The 21,836-nt window shown below is 50.5% G+C and overlaps 1 protein-coding gene across 3 annotated transcripts; it reads right to left on the minus strand.

The window, feature by feature from the left end:
- Positions 1–15,130: 15,130 nt before the first annotated feature.
- Positions 15,131–21,586, minus strand: EN1 (engrailed homeobox 1). 3 transcript variants are annotated; one of them, XR_011698447.1, is made up of 3 exons: positions 20,205–21,586; positions 17,249–17,627; positions 15,131–16,317 (listed from the first exon to the last, which is right to left on the minus strand). XR_011698447.1 is itself a non-coding variant. In XM_071562503.1 (2 exons), the coding sequence occupies exons 1-2, from the start codon at positions 20,872–20,874 to the stop codon at positions 17,311–17,313; spliced, it is 987 nt and encodes a 328-aa protein (XP_071418604.1). In that variant the 5' UTR covers positions 20,875–21,586; the 3' UTR covers positions 16,762–17,310. The 3 variants fall into 3 exon arrangements, 1 of the variants encoding a protein (XP_071418604.1); XR_011698448.1 differs by lacking the exon at positions 15,131–16,317 and adding an exon at positions 16,377–16,395; XM_071562503.1 differs by lacking the exon at positions 15,131–16,317 and having other exon boundaries at positions 16,762–17,627.
- Between the last annotated feature and the right edge of the window lie 250 nt (positions 21,587–21,836).

Raw genomic sequence — 21,836 nt, forward strand, 5'->3', positions numbered from 1 at the left:
TACTTGCCCTGCTGCTTACATAGAGAGGACATAAAATCACTGGAACTTCTGATTCCTACCCATCAATTTCCTCAGTTTTAGGCAAACCTTAGTCTCTACTTCTTTTTTGAGTGTTTTTTCCATTCCCAAAGAATAATAAATTTGCACTCAACCACCACACAATATGGTGGCCTGATGCTGAGGCAGCCAAGGTAAAACTCCATCCTAGAGCAGCAGCCATTGTTTTATGTATCAAAATGTCCCAGCTGAAGCTGAGTCTTAATAATGTCTTCCAGGAAAGCCCCAGGGCAGAGCCTTTCTCTGCCACAGATTTCTTGTACTACTTTGAGCAAATCATTTAGCTCTCCTATTCCTCAACTCCATTGCTGAAAAATGAGAATAATTAAATTACTCTACTTCATCAAACAACTGTAATGATAAATACACCAGAAACTGCTCTGAAATGCCTGTGATGAAGAATACCTGCTGGACAGAGAGATACAGAGCTAGAAAGGGAAGCCTTATACCACTCTAAATTCCTAGCATTTTAAAATCCAGAAGTGCTGTTCTGAAGCAGTTTTAAAGTTTGTTTTCCTAAAGATACAGTGACCAAAGAGATTTTTCTATATAAACACTAAATTTTTCTTTTCTATTTTCTGCATTCTTTTTTATTTTCTGTTAAAAAATTATATAGACTGTATTTGTGATATGATATACAGCTTTGACATTGCAATTTGGGGTGGCCATACTGGAGTTAATGGGACTTCTATGATGGCGCTGAACATCACCATTGAAGATGTTTTACTCTGTCAGGTCAGGATTACCCCTCCTTAAAGCCTGCGCTCCTGACTCAGATGCTGTCATATAAAATTTGTTCACCCTCACCAGGTGGGGCAGGAAATAACTCCCTGAGGCTCGTGGCACCCCATCATCAAGCTGTCCCCCTTCGTCCTCATCCTTACCTCACCAGGGAGGCTCTGGTCCCAGAGTACGACGAAGGGGAGGCATCATGCAAAGGCTCTGAGGCGCAGACCTGGAAGTTCCCACTGTCCCTTAGATGGCCCATGCACCAGCAGATGAACCCTCAGTGGCCACGGCTATAAGAGTGAAGCTGTAGCTGCAAGAGAACCTGGGAAAATTTTGGGCACTGCCAGAGGGAGAGGATTTCTCTGCAGAACAGGCAGGTGAAGTTAGTAGCACTGCAGCTGATGACATGGACAAAGAGAAGGAAAATGGCCAGTGCTGGATTAAAAAGAAATTAAACACAGCACCAAGACAACTCATGGTGTAATTGTGCTCACGGGAGTGACCATCACAAGGAACTGAGCTGTCCTAGCTGTCAGCAGTCACTAGCTCAGATTTTAGCCATGAAACCCTCCACACTTTCACTTTCCCTTTGCCTTGCCTCCTTTCTCGGGAGGTCTCCAGCTAAGTTCTGAGCCTAGGGAAAGCTCACAGCATCTTCCCTTGGCTCTGTACAACCCTACCTCCCTCTATCATCAGTTCCCTGTGGGACTCCATGCAAAAAACAATAATGTCAGGGTCAGCCAAAAACAGTTCCCACGGCTGTCTTTGCTCCATTTCGGTTGGGGATGGCCACAGCAGAGCTGCACAGTCCAGTGGTGCCCATGGAATGACATACCTGTATTTGCCGTGCTGGTCATGTCCAGGGCACCAGCTGGGAAAGCCTGGGGCGCCAGGACAGGGTCTTCCAGGAGCTGGCTCCTGTGAGTCCTCCACCCATCAATCTTAGAGTATGCCGTCATGGATAAACAGCAGCTGTTGCAGCAAGCTCATCAGATAACAGGCACATATATTAAAGTACCTTTAGCACACTTACTAAAACATATATTTAGCTAGGGAAAATAATCTCGCTCTGCCTATAAAAGTCAAAGTTTGCCTTTATAAATAACTCTTGGAATCCTGCACGCATCTCAGGAAATGGCGATGATGTGCATGCTCAGCCTTCTGCCCTGAAAAGATCTCTGAATAAAATATAAACACACTGAAATATAAAGAACACTTTGGTGAAGATAATGAAATCTAGTGAAGCCAGTAATTTACTCTGTAAATCATATAGCTACTTCTTCCTTGCAGTTGCCTGCCCTGATTTACATCATGAACCTTCTTTCTGAGCTTCTCCCCACCTTATTGGAAACATGAGAGCACTGACTAGAGCATCTGTGTGTCTTTGTGGCTGGTAAAAAGCCATTTATTTACACTGGTGAAATGTCCTGCTCTAAATATGCCACGTTAGCTTGATACACTTGTCATTTTTCCAGTCCTCTCACATCTTCCTGAGAAGGGAAGGAAAGGCAGATAACCAATAATACCTGTGTTGCACCCATTCTTGTCACAGCAGCTGGGAATGGGTGCACACAGAATGAGTGCTATGTTGATACTGGGAGCTGTACATGGCACCCTGAGTCTCTCTAGTCTCCCCACTGACCCCACAGTCTCCAGCATCATGTGGCCCTTTCCCATTTTATTCATGGCATAAGTCCTCTTCTCATTAGCATGCAAAGACTTTGAAATTTCGAGTTTTCTGATACTGCACAGAACACCTTGAGAATGGGCTGGAAATAATTGGGTGGTATTGCCTCAATAATGCTGCCGTGTACACTTGAGTGTATGGAAACTCAAAGTAGCACTGAACACTCAGGGGCAAGAAACCAGCCCTGCCGAGCTGCTGCACAGGACTCAGCTCCAGCCTCATTCCTTATTCACATCTCTCCTTTAAGTCTAACCACTCGGAGGTGAGGCTGTGTCTCTATGAATTCGAGTGGATTTGTCTCCCCATGTATGCGTGTACATTAGGGAGGTGTATTATGCATACGTACTGCTCTGCCTGGCTCTACGCAGAAATAGAGACTGCAGATAAAAAATTATATCTAGATGAGTCTTTATGATGTGTGTTCCTTCAGTATTAAGATCTCTTCAGGGTTTGTGTATCCAGTAATATTGCTCTCATTTTAAATTCTTCTAGTAATAATTTTCAGAGAAAATTCTTTGTGACAACTGCTGTTGATTTAAAACTAATGTTTAGCCAGTAATGGGTAATTGTATTAGACTAAAAAAGCTGCTGTAAAGTCGACCCCAGTCTGATTTTTAATTTACTGCATCATCAGCTACTTTTATGATACTATTTAATCTACTGAAATAAAACTATTGCTCTATGAATATCTCTAACATTCAAGAAAAACTGTTTTTAGCTCTTCTGGTCTTGGGGCTGAGGAGTTGTTAATTATTATATGAATAATTCCTGTGAATACATTTATTTATATTTCTTTTAACTGCCACAATACTCAGAGAAGTAGCATGTTATATTTCACTATGAGCTCACTTTTAACCCTTAAACAAAGAGAGGGAAAATGCCCATCATGACTTTGCAAGCATACCACATATCGAGTTCATGAAATGCATTTTGCATTTCCGTGGGAGTAGCAGGGCTGGGGGCAGAAGCCAAAAAATTCCCTTTATTTTTTTTCCGTAAGAACCTGCGTCTCACTCAGCTGGGATGGTCATGCTCGGAGCTGCACAGTGAACAGCAACTGCAAGACTGCAAGAGTAATCAGGGCTGCTCTCGGCAGGACCCTGGTTTGTATTTCCAGGACCCTTTCTCACAGGGGGCTGATCCTGCTCTCGCCTCCCTGAAGCTGCACTCCTGACAAATACAACCCTGGTACAGCAGCAGGTTTGTCTCCTCCAGTATTAAGAACTCATCCCCAGAGGGCCTGTTTCAACCTTTGCCCAGCACTGCTAGAAAGAACCCCACTGAATCAAGAAGGTCCCCATAGCCTCCACATGGGTAGAGAAGAGGCTTGTGAGCTGCCTTTCTATAAATCCTAAAAAAACAAGGTAACAGAGAGGCATTTTTATGGTTTTCTTGCTGACAAAATAACGGACATCAAGATCATGAAAAATAGTTTTCTGTCTATACCCAGCAGCAGTGACCTTCTCAAAACAATATACCACCAGATTAAAATAGCATCAAATATATTCTACTTCTTTTCAGGTGAAAAAGAAATCTTCATTAGAAAAAAAATCTATCACAACAAATAATCTGCACTGGGAAAAAAGAAGTTGTTGTTTTTATTTGTTACTCTTTTTAATAAACAGCAGGCTCTTATAACAATTACCTGGGAGATAAATGGGTCTGTTGGAAGGAAAAAGACTAAGGGTGTAACCAAAAATGTGTATCTGTGGCATGTGTGTTGCTGATTTTTAACGTTACCAGTGTATTTATATTGTACCTTTAGGTTTATTTACCCTGATAAATACTTGATTACTTGCCTGCGACAACTTGGGGAGAAGGCTGTTGTCAAATCTATTCTAATATGATCAAGTAATGGTTACAAGATAAAGTAAGGTAAAACAAATAATCCTTAATGCTGTGCAACCACATATTATTTTATCCAGACAACTTCTGTTATCTCCTTATGGTCGAATGCCTATTCCCTAGAAAGAGAGAAGAAGTCTCTTTTTACCTCAGTAATTAGCTTGTTTGTAAGCTCCCACAAATTCTCCCTATCATAAATTTTGCATTGCTTCATGCACAATAATGCACATAAAATTAAATAAACAATTTAATTAATTTAATTAAAATTAAATATTAAACATATTGTGCATAAGAAGCCCATGTCTGTGATTTAATTGGGCAGGAGTACCCAAAGCAGTTTGGGTAACAGTGAAAAATAATTAAAAACAACAAGTACGGTAGCCTCTGGGTATGAAGAGTAGTTGGGAGCTTTCTCCTGAGAAAGGTTTATTTAATTAAAACTAAACTAATCTTTGGAAAACACTTGATAAGCATTTCATAATACAAATCATAATCCAAAAATGAAGCTTCTACATGATACTGGAAAATAATATTAAATAATTCAATTCTGCCATGAGCTACTTTCCCAGCACGCACAGAATAATTCAGTAGACAGCATGTTCACCACCTTTAAATTTTCAGTAACATTTAGTTCATCTAGATAAATATTAGCAAATTATATGAAGGCATAATGGATCCGTAAGTGATAAGGCTGAGAATTAATGCTTTATTTATACTGTTTATTGCTTCTTGTAGATATTACGCCAGACAAGAAAAGCACAGCTAACTTACAGGGCAAGCTGTGACTGCATTGGCAGGTGAGCCATTTGGCTGCATTCGTGTTTTCCAAGCTATTCTTTTACACCTTTCATTCATAATAGAGAATATTATTTCCAGGATCCCATATAACTGGAGGAGGAATAGATTATTTATAGGATGGTGTCTCTATCTGTATTTCATCTTGCCAAATGCTAGTATTTCTATACTGCACGGTGATAATTTCAGCTCCCCGAAACACTTGGATCCTGCCCAAGATCGCAAACTATCTGCCTGGACATCAAACAGTCTGCCTTGCACAACCACTTGCAAGCTGGATTGCAAATGCTGACAGGCTTTATAGGTCATTTCAAAAACAAATGCTTCATTTTAACACCTTAGACTGCAGCAGTTCCTACAACAAGCTGCTGATGCCAACTGGCTTTTTCAAAAGTGAATGTATCCAAAGAGATCCTAATTGACACTTTCAGGCAAGTGCCCAGCATAACTGAATATTACTCAGGTTTCTGGAGAGCTGTTTTAAAGTGACCATATAATTTAAGTGACCTTTGAATATAATTTAAAATGCTACTGTAAAGCCTGGGTCCTCTCCCACTGAATGGGCTCCATCAATGGGGAAACTCCCATTGATGTTAATGAGGGCTGAAGCAAGTACTTCCCCACTGGCTCCCATTGAATTATCCAGGTTGCTTTTTTATTTTGTGTGAGAGTATTTTTATACGTTCCTGGGAAGGTCCTGTTAACTGACTTGGAGTTACTTTGGTTCATATCATACCCACAGCCTTTTAGCAAAGAACCCAGTGATTTAGCAGAGATTTCTGTCAAACAGAGATACAATAGGGCCCTTTACAGGATGTGGGAATTTCCCGCATGTTGATTAACCCCATACTGTAAAAGACTGTAGGCCAAATCCTTCAGTCCTCACACAGACAAAAGTCCACACTGACTTACCCAAAATCTGCCTGCAAACGCTCATTAAAGTCAATGACACTTTGCTTCGTTAAGGGCTAGGGATTTGGCCCAATGATTGTCTTTGTGATTGGGCATCACCAGGAGAACAGGGATTACCACAACCTTGAGCCTACATCTGGGTCTGACTTGTCCCAGACCTCGGGCACTACCTTCCCTTCAGCCCCAAAAACTCATGATAAAACCCTACTGTTGGTGCCAGCCTCATGCTCCAGTGTGCAGTGCTGAGTGATGCCCTACATCACTCCTTGAGCCACCTCTCTGATGACCCCAGGGAGCTCTGCCACTTGGCTTGCCCCATGGGGCAGGTAGAAAGCAGGCAGTGTATTAGCCACCAACCCACGAGGCTCCTGTCCTCCCCACTGTAGCTGCTATTGAAAAACAGTCTGACTTACATCCCCTCTGGGACAAAGTAGTCAGTAGTTTAGAACCACCTTAGAGGAGGGTACATCTATCCAGAAAATAATAGAAATATAACCAAAAAAAGGGTGGGCTGGTTTCTATTTGTTTGGTTTAGCCATATCATAGCTCAGACTTTCCTTGCCATTGTGGTTCAATATTTACTGATCGAAAATATAGACTAGCTGTGAGTCACAGCATTTGCCAGAAAGAATGATTATCATCAGAAAGAAATGGGCATTAAAAGAATAGCTCTTCTATTTCCAGAATATAAAACAGACATTCAGAAGACCAAACAGAGCAGAGAAGAAATGATGGACATTTGCAAGTAAAATATTACTAAACAATATAACATTGGATTAACTGTTTCATGTATTTATTGTGAAAGAATATATAGAACTTTACAAGAAAAACTATCAGTACAAGCAAGAAACAATGCAGTCTTTTAAACAGCTTGCTTTTATTTTTATTGCTTCTGCACGTACAGCACACGAGCTTGCTCCCACTGAAGCCTATGCAACAGCTCCTGTTAAGTTCAGAGGAGTCAAGATTGGGCTCTGAGGTTTTGAACTTTTCTCCTGTAATGTCTCTTTCACTAATATTGCAGCTCCCCTGGTCTCAGGAACCTTAATGTCATTGGGACATATTTATGGTGGGGAATGAGCAATATGGTAAAGAGGCACCATAAGATGTAATTTGGGGGTGCTGGTCCTGAAAACTGTGGAGGGCATTTTCTTTCCACATGCATTTAAAAAGAAAATGAGGAGACACAGGGGCAAGATAAAGGGGAAAAAAAGCAGGCACATATTGAGTCCAGTTCTGCATTCAAGTGAAGCAAACCATAGAGCATAGTAGCAAGAGATGACTGGACCGGACAAAACCTGACTCCATTTATTGTCTTTTGTTGTGGTGTGCCAGGAATGCAGGAGCTGTAGTTATTCTGAATTAGGGCTGGCCCTGAGGATGGCTTTGTACTCCCAGGACCTGTGGATTGCTGAAAATTGGTGCAGTTCTGATCTCTGGATTTAGAGACTTTTCTTCCTTCTAGGACTATTTGAAATAGGCATGTAACAATTTCAGTAGCTCTGTGGCAATTAATTTTGTGAATTTTTAATTAGTTTACCACTCTAACATAAACTGGATTGATTTTATACTCTCTTACCCAAAATACAGTTCAAAAGAAGGATTTCCAACAAATTTGATATGTAGGTCTATTCTAGCACTTGTCTTGGTTTACCCAGAAATCATTCTAAACCATTTGCCATTCAATGCACGCTCTAACACTGAAAAAATTAGAACCAAGTTAATTCTATTATTTAACTACATTTTAAAGTGCTACAGCAATTCCAACACAACAATATTTTTTTAATCTAACTTATCAGAAAACCCATTTAACATATAAACATTTTCTTCTTTTAACAGGAGAAATCTTTGCAGAAACTGAAACATAAAAATAATTGCTGTGGTACAGTTGAACACTGCTTTCCTGGCAAATGTAATAAATGCTTCTCAAAATAATTAAAGCACAAATAGACATGCGTAGGGTAAGAATGGTGAAGTTTAGGCCTGGATTAGTATAACCTTTACTCTGCGTGATGCAAAGGGTTGGATCAGATGTCTCAGGAAGTTGTCTCCAAGTCCATCTTCTTTCATTCTACGCATGGGGAAGAGGTATATTTATTTTTAGTGCTTGAACCCTTGCTTTGAGTGCACTCTGCTTGGAAACAGATCCTGAAGCTCTTTTTTACCTCCAGCTTCATACACAAAATTTCCTACTGATTTCAAGGATGATTTTGCCAGACATACAACAATGATAAGTTCAGTTCTCAGAATCTACTGCTGTAAGTGTGGATATAGGAAGAATCTAAAACAAAGGAGTCTTAAAAAAAAAAAAAAAAAAAAAAAAAACACAAACCAAATTGGGCCCCTAATATGTAGTACTGACAATAGTGATGTCATTCGTGTTCACATTCAGTCATGTACATGTTCTCATAAATCATTTTTAATAATTTATTGGATATAAAGAAGAACTTGAAGTGTGACAAGCTGCTGCAATTTTAAATAAAGCTTACAAGTAACTTTTCCAGCTCAGGGTAGTGAAACCCACTGACTGAGCATTGTGTATCAAAGTACAAAAATCTGCAGCAGAGGAATAAGTCTTCTTGAAAGGCAGAAGCATGGGCTGGGTGCTGCATTCTCATCTTCATTCAGAATCACCATTGCAGAGTCTTATGTGAAGCTGGTGTAAACCAGCGTACAAGGGAAAGGAACCCGTGCTGTCTGCATTCACTTTGTCACACAGCAGTGCAATCAGTGGGGCTAAACCACTTTAAACCAGCTCTTCATTCAGAGCACTGCCTTCAGACCAGTTCTGTGATGGATTTGGGGATCAGCAAGGGGAGCACCCAGGAATTTCCAGCATTGGTCAAGAGTCAGTGTATTAAAGAGGATCTACAAGGTCCTGAAGCTTTCTATAGGATCCTGGGTCTTTCTACAGCACCCTGGTTTTCACTCTTTTAGGGAAAAGCCTTTCATCCTTGCTACTAAACTCCCTGGGAAGTTAGAAACTTTCCCTGACTTGTGTCTGAGCACACTGCATGACCAGCTTACAAGGACTCAGCATTCCCACTGAAATTAGTGCTCAGGAATGACTGCAAGTGGGAGGACTGGCACTATGAACTGTAATTGTACCTTCAACTGGATGTTGAAGAAAAAGGTACAATATGCAAGGCAAAATGGAATGCTCTGCTTTCTGCTGACATTGCTATATGCCTGTTATTTTTGCCAAGATTTATTTTATCTGCAGTAATATTCAGGCCACTGATCTATTGCTGTAGCTCAGGCTGAGCTGATGCTCATTTTTAAATCAAGCCTTAGGTGGAAGCTGGCAAATCCACATGTGCATATGGTTTGTCTGTGCTTGCAATCCTGCATGCAGGCATCTTAGCACAGTGCAGCTCCCCTGACCTCTGGCTGGTGGGGTTTTATTCCTGACAGGCTAGATGTGAATAAAATCATATGGAACTGTGTTTTTACAGATCAGCCTTCTGAGTCTCATCCTGCTGCCATTGAAATCAATGGCAAAACTCCCAACTTCCCTAGTCATATCAGATTAGCTTTGTTCCACGGACTGAAACAATCTAATAGATACCAGGTGTCCTCCATAGAGCTTGTGTGGTCTACAAGTAAGTGGAACATATTTTAAAAAGTCAAATATGAAACAGCTACATCACAGAACCTGTAATAACCTCAAACTGATATTACTATCTATGGAGGACATGATGAGTATCTAAAATGTGACTCATTATATATTTATATAATGCATCCTATAACAGACATGTTCTGGGGTAAACTCAGCTATATGTTAAACCACTACAGAAATGGATTCATATTTATGTTCATTTCCACAAGAAAGCAACAGTCTTGTGTGTTTTCACTGAAGGGAGCGAGCCTCAGACAACCCTACATTAATCCAGAAATCCACTTTAAATATATGGCCCTGCATGTACAAAGACCTATAGAAGTTAAAGGCTGCAAGTGAAACCTCTAGGTTGCTCCTCTAACATTTAGCTTCCTTCTTGCTCCAGGCTATGAACCTCCACTGGGAAATTCCCTACCTGCTTTTGCACAGTCACAGAGCCTCACCAGCTCCTCCAGTACCATGGAGATTGCACAGTGTCCAGACCCGGTCTGCACCAAGACATCCATCACTGTGCAAAGGGTATAGCTCAAAAATGCTCAAGATGTTTCCTTGTGGAGTCTCCTGGTGTGTAGGTGGCCCAGGATACTTGCTAAAATCTCAGTGCCCTGCTCTGCACCATTCACACCACCTGCAGATAGGAACATCAGTGCAGCTTCTCCTTATTTTGCTAAAGGGAGGACCAGAGTTTCCAGCCCAGGACTCATCACGCAGGTACAACCGGGTTAATAACATAGGAACACATAAATGGGGTGATCCCAAGGAAAAATTCAATGCTCTTTGGGAAATATTAAAAAAATATTAATCATTTTTCTAATTCAATTAAAGGTCGTCAAATGTGTTAAGGTCCCCCATGGTTGCCTAGCCAGAAGGACCACCTGGGGCCAACTTCTGGGACTGTTTGCATGCAAGTGCTCGTCTTCTGCTCTGCTATTACCTTGTAATTCCATGTCTTGGAGATAGATTCCATGGATGTCACCGATTATAAAATTGGTCTAGGGCGCCTGTGGGCAGCACTAGCATTTGACGGATGGGGAGCTAGAGTCAAGAGAACTTCAAAACACTTTACTCCACACTTTCTGCAAGGGAAGCAGGAGCAAGCTTCACATCTTGCAAGCCTCTTTCTTCCATCCAACCACTGACTATTGTCTCCTAAGGGTAGATCGCCAGCATGGGCTTGCCCCCAGCCTGTTCTAATGGAAAGCACCTTCTCACCTGTGGTATGGGTACTGCTGCAGCAGCCCCACAGGAAGAGAGCACTGCAATAGCTCAGTTGTGATATTCCCAGGCAGTATTTTAGGCAGCCAAAGCTGACAGTGGAAAGGTCCAAACTGACAGCACTCTACAGCAAAACTACTGCAAAGTCAGTACCCAGCTCTTGAAGCAAAAGGGTACACACTTTTTTTTTTAAAGCTGCTCCAGGGCATCAGGAAAACATCAAACCCCATTAAAAGACATGATCCAATTAGTATTTCATTTGTGTCTGAATATCTAGTGCTACCTCTTGTCTTATATTTTACCAGTCACACTCTCTCATTACGGTCTCCTTAAGAGGCTTAAATACTCATACTTTTCCAATAAAGATTTTGGAAAGTATGTTCAAGGGTAGCTTATTTTAACATTCATCACATTTAACAAGACTTTTACCAGAGCAGACAGAACGTGTAACTAATTGTTGGAAGATCTGGACAAGTTTATTGTGATGGGTAACTGTCGGGCAATTATGATTTATTTATTTGAAGAGAGATAAGGCACTCGTTCTCTGGGAAAAATAAATGGGGCAGATCTTAAAGTTAGTATTATTTCCCATGCCTTCTTCAATCTTTTTGTAACTGAAGGGACTCACCAGAGCATAGTCCTTATTGGTTCCACTCACTCCAAGTTTTGGGGTTTAAGCTAAACTTACCCCCAGCCTGGCTCCTGAGCCTGGCAAGCCCGTGCAGGTGCATCTCCTCCTCCACCTACTTCTTTAAAGTTCTGTTGGCATAAGGGAGCACTTTAGGGCACCAGTGACGCCACGGGGTTCCCGAACCTCCCTTCCCACCGAAGGGAGGCCGGGGTGGACGGAGGTAGGGGAAGAAGTGGGGTGTCTTTTTTCGTCTGGCTATCAGAGAAAGGAAGAGGAGATAAAAATGCCCCATTACTGCCATCGTTCCTCAGGGTCCCTGAGGTGCTTTCTCGAGGGGCAGCGTGTCCTTGCAAATGGAGGTGCCGGGGAGCGAGTAGGGAAACATCTCCATCGGCACTGGGAAGGACAATGGACATGGACCGGTCCCATTGCAAGCACAGACCTTTCTCACACCCCACCCGCGCCGAGGAAGAGCAGCGTCCATGGTAGCCCGGCAGCGCCCGGCGTCGCGGCTGCTTTTACTTCTGGCGTGACCCTGCTGATCCCCGAGATCGGAGGAGCAGCACAAGCGAGGGTGAGAATGAGAAAAAAAAAAAAAAAAAGAAGGAAAAAAGGAAAAAAAACAACACCAAAAAGTGCCCTGGCCCGTCTGTGCCTCCGCATCGCCCTGGCGCATACCGAGCCTCCCGTACCCGAGCCGAGCCCAGCGGCAGAGCCCGGGGTCAGAGCAGGGTTGTGCCGTGTTCCCCCCCACGAGTCCCGCGGAGGCCCCACGACTGCACCTCCGGCACCGGCATCGCCCCGGCCAAGGGCCTCAGCGGGTTGGGTTCGGCAACCCCGAGCCTCTTTAACCCGCCCCCGATGGTTCTGCTGCTGCCACAGCCACCAAAGTTTTTATTCTCGTCCTCGTCATCTCAAACTGACCAAGTGACCAAGAACAAACAAACAAACTCCTTAATGTAAGGGTTGCTCACCTGGTGTAGTAACCATCAGTTCTCAGAGAAAAGGACTTCTACTTCCAGCAAAGTCTGGTTCTCCGACTTACTCAGTCAGAAGAAAGAGCATCATTAGCTACTTTACATACACTTTTTAAGCTCTTTCAAAAGCCTTTGATGTAGAGCATAAAGATGCACCTTGCGCGCTGCGGTCAACTCCCAGCCCGAGGCTGGGGCTTGGGCGCTACGTGTCCAACTCTCCAACAGAAGAAGAGTCAGATTTTTTGTTTTAACTCAAAATTTATTACTCTTTTCTCAAAGTTTCACCCCTTGGCCATGCGGCAAAGCTTTTTCAAAACGGTTTTAGATCTAATCGGAAACCGTTTGAGTTGTGTTTTGATCCGACCGCCGCTCTGCGTTTATTTCTTGTAAGAAAAAAGTTAAATAGAACAGGTTTCGCCGACAAGAAGTCGGAGCCCCGGCGCTGGGAGGTGCTCTGGGCCGTGCCCCCTGTTGCCAAGGTCCCTCTCCGGGAGTGGCGGTATCTTCCCGCCGGGACCTCTCGCCGTTTGCCCCCAGGGTCTCCGCCGGCGGCTTCGGACGCGGCTGGGCGGCCCAGGGGTGGGAGAGCACCGTGGCAAAGCCGGTCCCTACAGCCCCTACAGCCGCGACGGGCTCCGGACAAACGGTCGGCGAGCAGAGCTACTACCTCCGCTCAGTCACTTGTTAGCGCTGCCTCGGACCTTACCGACGGGGAGGGAGAGGTGAGTGCTTGAAAACATTCACTGTAAACGACTGTGGTATTCACTCGCTTAATTCTGGCGCAGCCTCGAGAACCTCAAAGCCTCCCCTCGGGGCCGTCGTCCGGGTCCTAGCCCCCTTCGTCAGGGTGGACGCGGCGCTCAGTGCCCGGGGGCAGCGAATCTTCCCCCGACCGGAGTGGAGGCGAGGGCCCCCGCACCCACGGCCCTCGAGGCAGAGGGGAGGGAAGCGAAGCCCTCCTTGTAAAGCTCCCAGCCGTCGAAGCCCGCAAGATAAACATCATTAGAAATCATTGTAATTGGGATTGTGAAATCTGACCTCTGACCCGTCGGGCTACGTGTCACAACCGTGTCTGCTTTGATTCCTCGAAAGGCGGCACAAAGGAACAAGCTCTGTGACAGGAGGCAGCGGGATCTGCGCCCCGACCCGCGGGGACGGGCGGGGGGGGGGGGGACCACGCGTGGCCTTCCCCTCCTCCCCGGCGCCTCATTTGCATATGCAAAGAGCAGACTGCCGGGCCGCCCCCGCCCTGGGGGTGGTGGCCAGGCCGGGGCCAGGGACGTGAAGCAGTTGTGCCCGACTCTCGGGGTGCTTTGGAAGGAGAGAAATGAGCGTCTGTGCGTCCTTTCACCAGTGGAAAGAGAACGGGGGTGCGTCTGTTGAGTGTTGACTGATACTCACATCCCACAACTCGCGTCTGCCTCACGACAGTAGGCGTGTGGGGAAGCAGACCCACATGGCAGGGAGGAAGGAAGGGGAGGTACCGCTTTTCCTCCAGGGCTTTTCCACCTGGGCTAGTGGGTGCTCCTCCTGGGACTTAGGCTCTCCGGCCCCATTCACACGTCCAGCCCCCGGCTTTCCTCTGCAGCCGAGGGGCCGGTGCGTGTCCCCCGCCTCTCCCTGTCGCTCCGCGCACACCTGGTCCCTCTCCTACGCGGAGGTTGTTGCGCCCTCTGCTCTTATTTCTTGGCTCGAGGTGGTGCTGAGCCCCCGGTGGAGGCCTCCCCTCCACGACTTCTGAACGGAGAGGATCCCTGCGGGGCTGTCACTCGTGGAATCAAGGAGGGCAAGCCTGGACCATGCTGACCTGCAGTGAATCCCTCATGTGCCCCACTCAGCAGCCCTCGATACGAAATCCTAAAAGTGTAATTATACTAAAAATCCTGATTTGTTTAAATAATCCTCTTTAGGCTCCCTTTAATCTGCCCTATATTTCTCCAGTCATCTTTATTCCCGACTTGTCCAGCTCAGCTGAGCTTGGCTGGACACCCTGCGGCTGAAGAAAACCCTCTTCATTTTCCTCCTTCTCCCCAGTCTCTCAGCCTGCGGGCGCCCCCGTGCCCGGGAGCTGGTTCCCGACTGCAGGTAGGCAGCGGGTCCCGGGATCTGTTGGGGGGGAGGGGGTGCAGGAGGGTCTGACAGCCCTGCTCGACCCATCGCCGAGAGACAGCCTGAGCTTCACCCGTGTCCCGCGGACGGGGGAAGCAAAGCGGGTCGGTGCACTCTGCCCTTGGCAGGGCAGGGGCGGATCCAGCCCGGGAATGCTCTCGGGGAGGGTCATTACTCAATTTTGAAGAAGAAATGCCATTTTTCGCCTGTACAGCTCCAGGGGAGTGTGAGACGGCGGGTATGAGAAAGGCAAAGGACTGAATTGAGACTGGAAGGTGGGGGAGGAGTGGGACAATCTCTCTGTGTCACCCCTGACACCAGCAAGTGAAGGGGGGCCCTTGGGCGGGATCTGAATGCACCCTCCGAACCCTGTAGCTGCCCTCGTTGGTTCGGGTTCTCGGTGACCACTTTCCCCACGGGCAGTGTAGCTCGCACTTTGAGGGACGGTTTTATATTCTTCAGCGTGGAAGATCTGAGTTCATGGTCCAATCCCATTTAAAAAAAAAAAAAAAAAAGAGAGAGAGAGAAAAAAAGAAATGCACAACTTTAGATGGCGCTGCACAACATTTATTTAAGCCCTCCGAGTATTCTCGGGTCCTCGGCCTGTAGAGAGAAGCAGAGCCCTCGGCGGGCAGAGGCAGCCTGGGCTGGGCGGGGATGGGGTGGGATACTCTGGGGTGGGATAGGGTGGGATGAAGCGGAGTAGGGGTCCCTGCACCGCCGGCAGCGGGCGTGAAGGGCAGCGGGCTCTCGCCCCAGCCTCTGTCTCCATCTCCGAACGGTGAAAGCAAACCGTAGTGCTAAACAGGAAGAGTTTAAAAGCGTAAAAATGGCAGAAGCCGCTTTCCGCTGCCACTCTGCCCCACTTCTGGAATACACGGAAACCCCCTAACGCCTCCGACAGGACGAGGAGGAGGCAGGTGCAGGCTGTGCCGGCCCCAGTGCTGCTGCTCGCTCCTCTCCGCATCCTGGCCCGCCCTGTCCCACTGTCCGGGGCACGGCATCGGCACTGGCCCATCCTCCGGCGGGATGCAGGAGGGTCTCCCGGCTCCAGCTCAGCTCGCTTCTCCCCTCGCCAGCTTGGGGCCTAGGGAAGGAATCCAGAGGGGCAGAAAGAAAAGGGAGAAAGAAAGCTGATAGACATCCTCGTCGAGGGGAACGGGCGGCTCTCCCCTCGCTTCGGAGCCTGGTTTCCTCAGAGGCAGGGAGGAACCGATGCCCCTCGCCCGCCCTGTGCTCGGCGGGGCCCCACGCAAGGTTCGCGTGGGCGCCAGGCCCGGGCGTCCTCGACAGGTCGAAGACAAGGCCACGGGCATGTCCCGATCTCGAGCCGTCGGTGTCCCCAGGCCGGCAACGAAGAGAGCCAAGCCGGGACGGGGCACAGCCTGGCTTAATCGGGGCGGGAGGAAAAGCGGAGCGGGGACCACAACGGGGAGTTCTGCCGTGCCGCCGGCTCTCCACCATTCTGGGCTTCCCACGCTCACGGCAAAAGTGAGTCCGAGCCCTGGAAGAGGGAGCGGAGGGCAGGGGCCGTGGTCGGGAACGCTTCCAGGAGGGCCAGCGTAGCGCCGGGCGCCGAGTGCTGATCGCTCCGGTCCGATCCTCTGGAGCGTTCCTCGCTGGAAACAGCGTGGGAGCAGATCCTCTCAGAGCGAGGCAAAGAGCTGTCAGACAAATACCTTTCGAACACATCCCGGAGCTCTAAACGTCCAGACGGTTTCAGGCAATTTTTCAGAGGAAGCTGGTGATATATTATTACCATTATTAAGAGGTGGGTTTTATTTCTGGTTAAAAGGGAAACGTGGAATGCGAGGCACGACTGCAACAGCCAAAGAGAGTTAATATTTTATAAGAGGGTAAAAAAATTAAAAATTATTTTTTAAAAAATCGAAGATCTCAGATGGGTTTTTTTAATAAGGGATGACCGGTTTAAAAATCACTGCCCCTATCCATCAAAACCAAAACGTAAATATGCTACCGAAGTGGCATTATGTACACAGCATATGGTGTATGTATGTATATATATATACATATATATACACACGCACGCACATATATGTATATGTATATATATACCCATATATATATACACACACACGCACATATATGTATATAATCTATATATTTATATCTATATATATAAAAACATCCATACACTAAAAAAAAGAACTGGAGCCAGCCTGGATCCTGAACACAGTCTACACTTTATTTCAGACTACAGATTTCTGAACATAATAAAATCTTTGGCTTGTAGCGGTGGGTTCAGTCTCGCAGTCTGTGGATCAGAATTATTTTTTTTCCTCGGGGGAAAAAAAAAAGAGACAGATAGAAATTCACACAAACACAGAAAAATAAAATAAGATCAAACGAAAGATGAGAAAAGCCCGACATTTACTGTAAAACAAGAGCAACGGACATCGGGGGTGAGGGGGGCAAGAAAAAAACGAAAGCAAAGAAAACGAACAAACGAACAAAAGAAAGGAGAAAGAGAAAGAAGACAGAAACTGTCCAGCAAATAGAGATCGCTACACATAATTCTTACCTGAAATTAAATATATACAAGGTCATATGCTGTTTGGCTATATAGAGATAATTTTTAAGTGTTCATATTTCTTTTCTTAATCGGAGTCCTTAGACTATGGATAGACAATAGATCTGCTTTTAAATCGCACCTGTCCGCCTCCCGGCCGGCGGGCCGGCGCCGCGGCGCAGGGCTGGGCTGGGGCCACCCGCCTCACTCGCTCTCCTCTTTGTCCTGCACCGTGGTGGTGGAGTGGTTGTAGAGTCCCTGGGCCATGAGGTGCAGCGCCAGCCCGTTCTTGATGCCCGTCGCCTTCTTGATCTTGGCCCGTTTGTTCTGGAACCAGATCTTGATCTGGGACTCGTTGAGGCTGAGCTCCTGGGCCAGGCTTTGCCGCCGCTGCTCCGTGATATACCGGTTCGCCTGGAACTCCGCCTTCAGCCGCTGAAGCTGCTCGGCCGTGAACGCTGTCCGCGGCCGCTTGTCCTCCTTCTCCGTCTTCTTCTTCTTCAGCTTCCTAGTGCGGGGGCCTGCGGGCAGGGCACACACACGCCGCTGGGCAGGGCCGTGCCGCCGACCGACCGCCAGACCGACCGCCACCCCCGCCCCGCCGGCCGCGGAAAAATGGCCGACGGGTGAATTTGTGTTGGTTCCGTGGGTCCCCCCAGCCTCCCAACCCCGGCACCGCCGCCCCGGCGCGGCGGATGGAAGGATGGGGAAGGAGCGGGGAGGCCGTGTCCGAGCACGCTGCGCATGACCCGCCGCCCCGGCCCCGGCGAGCCGACCCTGCAGAGCGAGGGGAGCGGAGCCCCGCTCGGCCCCCGCCCCGGCACACGTCGGGGTGCCTCTCCGCCTGCCCCGCCGAGACGAGCCACACTCCTTCTGCACGGCCGGAGACCGGGGCCCACCGGCCGTGGCAGCGGCTTCGCCGGGCAGCACGGGGAACAGGAGTCCCTGCCACCAGGCACCGAGAAACGGCCGCCAGCAGCAGACTGGCCGAAGCCAGCACTGGTCTCTTCTTGGGGGACAACAACCGTCTTCACAAACCCAGCTCAGTCCCTGGGGGCCCTTCTCCGCCGCCGCTCCCCCCTCCCCTCCGGTGCCCCGCCGCCACCGCTCGGGTCGTCTGGCTCTCCGACAGCCGATCCTTGACGGGGACCCTCGGCCCCGTTTGCGGCTCCCTCCGTGAAGCCCATCTTAAAGCAGTGCCCCCGCCGCTCCATCTCCAGGCCCCAGTGGGGCTGAAGTGCGACACAGCGCACGGGGGAAACCGCCCGGTCCCGGGACACATCCTGGGCACAGCGCCCGGCCGTGAGGGTGGGATACCCCTTGTCCTCTTCTCGCCGGCGCAGCCCGGCCCGACCAGGGGAGAGAGGAGGAGGGGTGGGGGAGAACCGTGAAGAAAGGGATCTACGAAAATCCCCCGACAGCTGCCGGGCTCGGCGGGCGGCCCCGGGCTCGCAGCCCCCCGCCAGCAGCAGCCGCAGCCGGAGCCAGCGAGGCCTCCCTGCTGCCGAGTAGGCCGAAAGCTCCTCTCCCGGCGCAGCCATTCCCCGGAACGGGGGGATTCTCCTCGGCTCGGCAGCGGCTGTCGGTGGGGAGAGGGACGGGGCCAGGCGGGATGCTCCCAGGCTGGGCCGAAGGAGGGGCGGAGGGCGAGGGAAGTGAATAGCTGAGCCCCGGCACCTTGCAGCGCGTTGCCGGCGCCTCCGACCGCCGCATCCCGCTCGTCCCCGGGGCCAGGAGAAGCAGCCGGGGCCGGAGGGCAGCTTCGAGCACAACAAAGAGAGCGGCCGAGCCGAGCCATCCTCCCCTCGCCCTTCTCCCCTCCGGGCTGCGGCGATCAGGGAGTCTCGGGGAGAACATGCAGAAATTATTCTTTGCCCGAAGAAAGGGTAGGAAAGGAAATGAAGGCGCAAGTGCAAAACGCCGGGCGCACGGCGGCCCTGGGAATCGGCAGCACAGCACTCGCGGCCGGGCCGGCCGGGAGCGAGGCCGCGCCGTCTGACAGCTCTATCACCCCATCAATCATCCCAGTCAATCAAAGCGGCTTTTCTGAGTTTCAAGTCGCTGGACCTGTCAATAACGGGGGATGGAGACGGCTCGGCCGCACCGGCGGCCGGCGGGGAGCACTAGGCCCGGCAGCGCGGAGCGGGGCCGGGGCATTGCAGCACCGCCTTCCCCGCGCATCGGAGCGGTCCCTGGGCAGGCACAGGGGAGCCCACGCCGGCCCCGCGCCGCGCTGCCGGAGCCTTGGCTGCTGGCCGAAGTGTCATGGGGGAATCCCCTCTTCCTCGCCATCTTCTTCTTTCAAACAAATGGCATTTAAAACCAGAATGTAACGGTGATAAATAAGGAGCTGCCTGGGGCACCTGGGGAGTATAAGGAGGTAGAAGGGGCGGTAGAACGGGGCCGTGAGGGCCCAGCCAGTGGCTCGCACCAGGATGGCCCCGGACAGAGGCACATCCCCTCCCCGGAGCTGGGCCCCAAATGGCAGCAGGGAGCACCGGCTCCGGCGGCAATGCGTGGCCTAAGGGCCTGCCTGTCTCGCTACAGAGGCCCCAGTTAAACAGCCCCTCCGCCACCTTCCTAAACACCCCGTTTTCCTTCGCCTGCCAAGAAAACAGTACCTCGCCCCCACTCGCCCCGCCAGCAGCCGCTCAACATGTGGCCCCGCTACCAGCACCCAGCTAAAAAATAAACTAAAGGGAGAAGAAGCCTCAGAGCAAGGGAGCGGCGGAACCCGCTGCTTTTTTCTCTCGCTCTCATCCCGCGCTGCCGCGCTGCGGAACACCCGAGGCTGCGGCAGGCGGGGCGGGCGAGGGGCGCGGGAAGGGGGTCGCTCTCGCCGGCTCTCCGCATCGAACCGCTGCCGAATCGGGGCCCGGCGTCACATTCAAATTTGGGAGACTCGGAGGAGGAAGGAGGGGTGAGGGCTTGGGGGGGACGCATTTCCTCTCGCCCCGAGTGACCCAGGCCACCCTCCCCCCGCGCCTCCCCACGCGAGGTCCTGAACAGGCCGGGAGCCAAAGCCAAGGAGGGAAGAGGGGAAGGGGGGGCGACCTTGTCACGATTTAACAGCTCCCAGATGCGCCGCGGTTCCTTACCCGAGGACGGTCTGTCTGAATACCTAGTGCAGTAGACCCAGGCAGGCCACACCAGCGGCTGTTGCGAGTCGGGCTTTATAACAGGTCCTCCATTATTAGAGCCCATGAGAAGGATGGCGGGGCTGCCGTGCTCCCCGTACTTCGCCGGGTGAGTCTCGCCCCCGTCGGCGGGGGGCTTGGCTGGCCCCGACGCCGCCGCCGCCGCTACCGCCGCGGCGGGACTGGCTTTGGCGGCGGCGGCGGGCGGCGGCGGCGGCGCGGAGCCGTCGGGACGGCAGTTCGAGTCCGGGCAGAGGAGGGCGGGCGGGTTAGGCGGCCGGGCCAGCAGCGGGTTGACGTTTTCTCTACCTGAGCTCTGCCCCCGGTCTCCGTCCCGCTCCCGGCTGCCTCCTCCTCCGCCGCCGGCCGGCGCGGGCGGCTCCTTCTTGCAGCCGAAGTCCGGCCTCAGGATGTTGTCGATGAAAAAGTTGGTTGTGCGGTGGGGCGGCGGGGGCGGCGGCGGGGGCGGCGGGTGGCGGCGGCGGGGCAGAGGTAGGGGGCAGGGCGCGGCGGGGGAGGCGGGCGCGGGGCTGGGGGACACGGGCACGCTCTCGCCATCGCTGCCGCTGCCGCTGCTCGCCGGGCCGGGCGCCGCGTCTCGGTGGCCGTGCCCCTCCGGCGGCTCTTCCATGCTCAGCCGCCGCCACGGAGATCGTTGCCTCTTTTCCCCCCCACCCACCCACTTTACGCCCACCCCACTTTGACAGTGGGTGGCGGGGTGGAAAAGGGGGAGGAAAAATTTAAAAAGGAAAAACAAAAAGGAAAAAAGAAAAAAATATTAAAATCCACTTGTTGGGCTGGAGCTGAGAATTTTTTTGTCCCTCTCACGGATGGATCCAAAACCAGGGAGGCACTCGAGGGCTTCTCTCCCCCTTCTCCCGACCAGCTTATATTTCCACCACCAAAAGAAAAAAAAATCAAACCTAAAAAGGTGTGTGCGGCGGCACCACGGCCCCCCCAAAAAACCCGCCCCCCGAAAACCCGTCACGATCTGCCCATCACCCCGCCGCCGCCGTCGCCGCGGCGACTCTGCGCTGCCCCGCTGTCAAGCTCCGCTCTGCCTACGCCGCGGGCTGCCGGAGCCCGTCCCCGCCAGCCCGGTGCTGCGCCGCCCGCGACAGCTTAGTGTTCTTTTTTTAATTCTTTTTTTTTCCCTTCCCCTTATTTCCCTCTTTTCTCTCTCTCTTTTTTTTTTAAGGCCAAATCTCTGACAGCGCCGATCCGTGCACCAAACTCTCCCTAAAAAATCCCTCAGCCACACTTTTTTCACTCGCACCGGAAGCACGTGAGGTGGCCCCGCACGTGGGAGCGGCCAATGGCGCGGCGCGGCCGCCGCTGACACCCCCGCACCGCGCCCAATGGGCGCCCGCGGGGCCGCCGCCATAAATACTGCGTGGGGACCGGACGGGGCGGGCGGTACCGGGTGGGACAGGGCGGGCGGCGGTGGCGGCGCCGGCAGAGCCGCGACGGGGCGGGGGCACCGCGCCGCGCCGCGCCCACGCGCGTGGACCCGCTCCCCCACCGCCACCTCGACCACCTACCAGCCCCGTAAACAACTTCCAGCCGCGCCGTGTCCCTGCCACGAGCGGCGTG

Source organism: Pithys albifrons, chromosome 8 (genome assembly GCF_047495875.1).
Source record: "Pithys albifrons albifrons isolate INPA30051 chromosome 8, PitAlb_v1, whole genome shotgun sequence".
Lineage (NCBI taxonomy): Eukaryota > Metazoa > Chordata > Aves > Passeriformes > Thamnophilidae > Pithys > Pithys albifrons.

Coding starts and splice junctions, on each gene's coding strand:
- EN1 (XM_071562503.1), bottom strand. CDS start 20,874: ATGGAAGAGCCGCCGGAGGGGCACGGCCACCGAGACGCGGCGCCCGGC. Junction 17,628..20,204: donor TTCAGACAGACCGTCCTCGG/GTAAGGAACCGC, acceptor CCCTGCCCGCAG/GCCCCCGCACTAGGAAGCTG.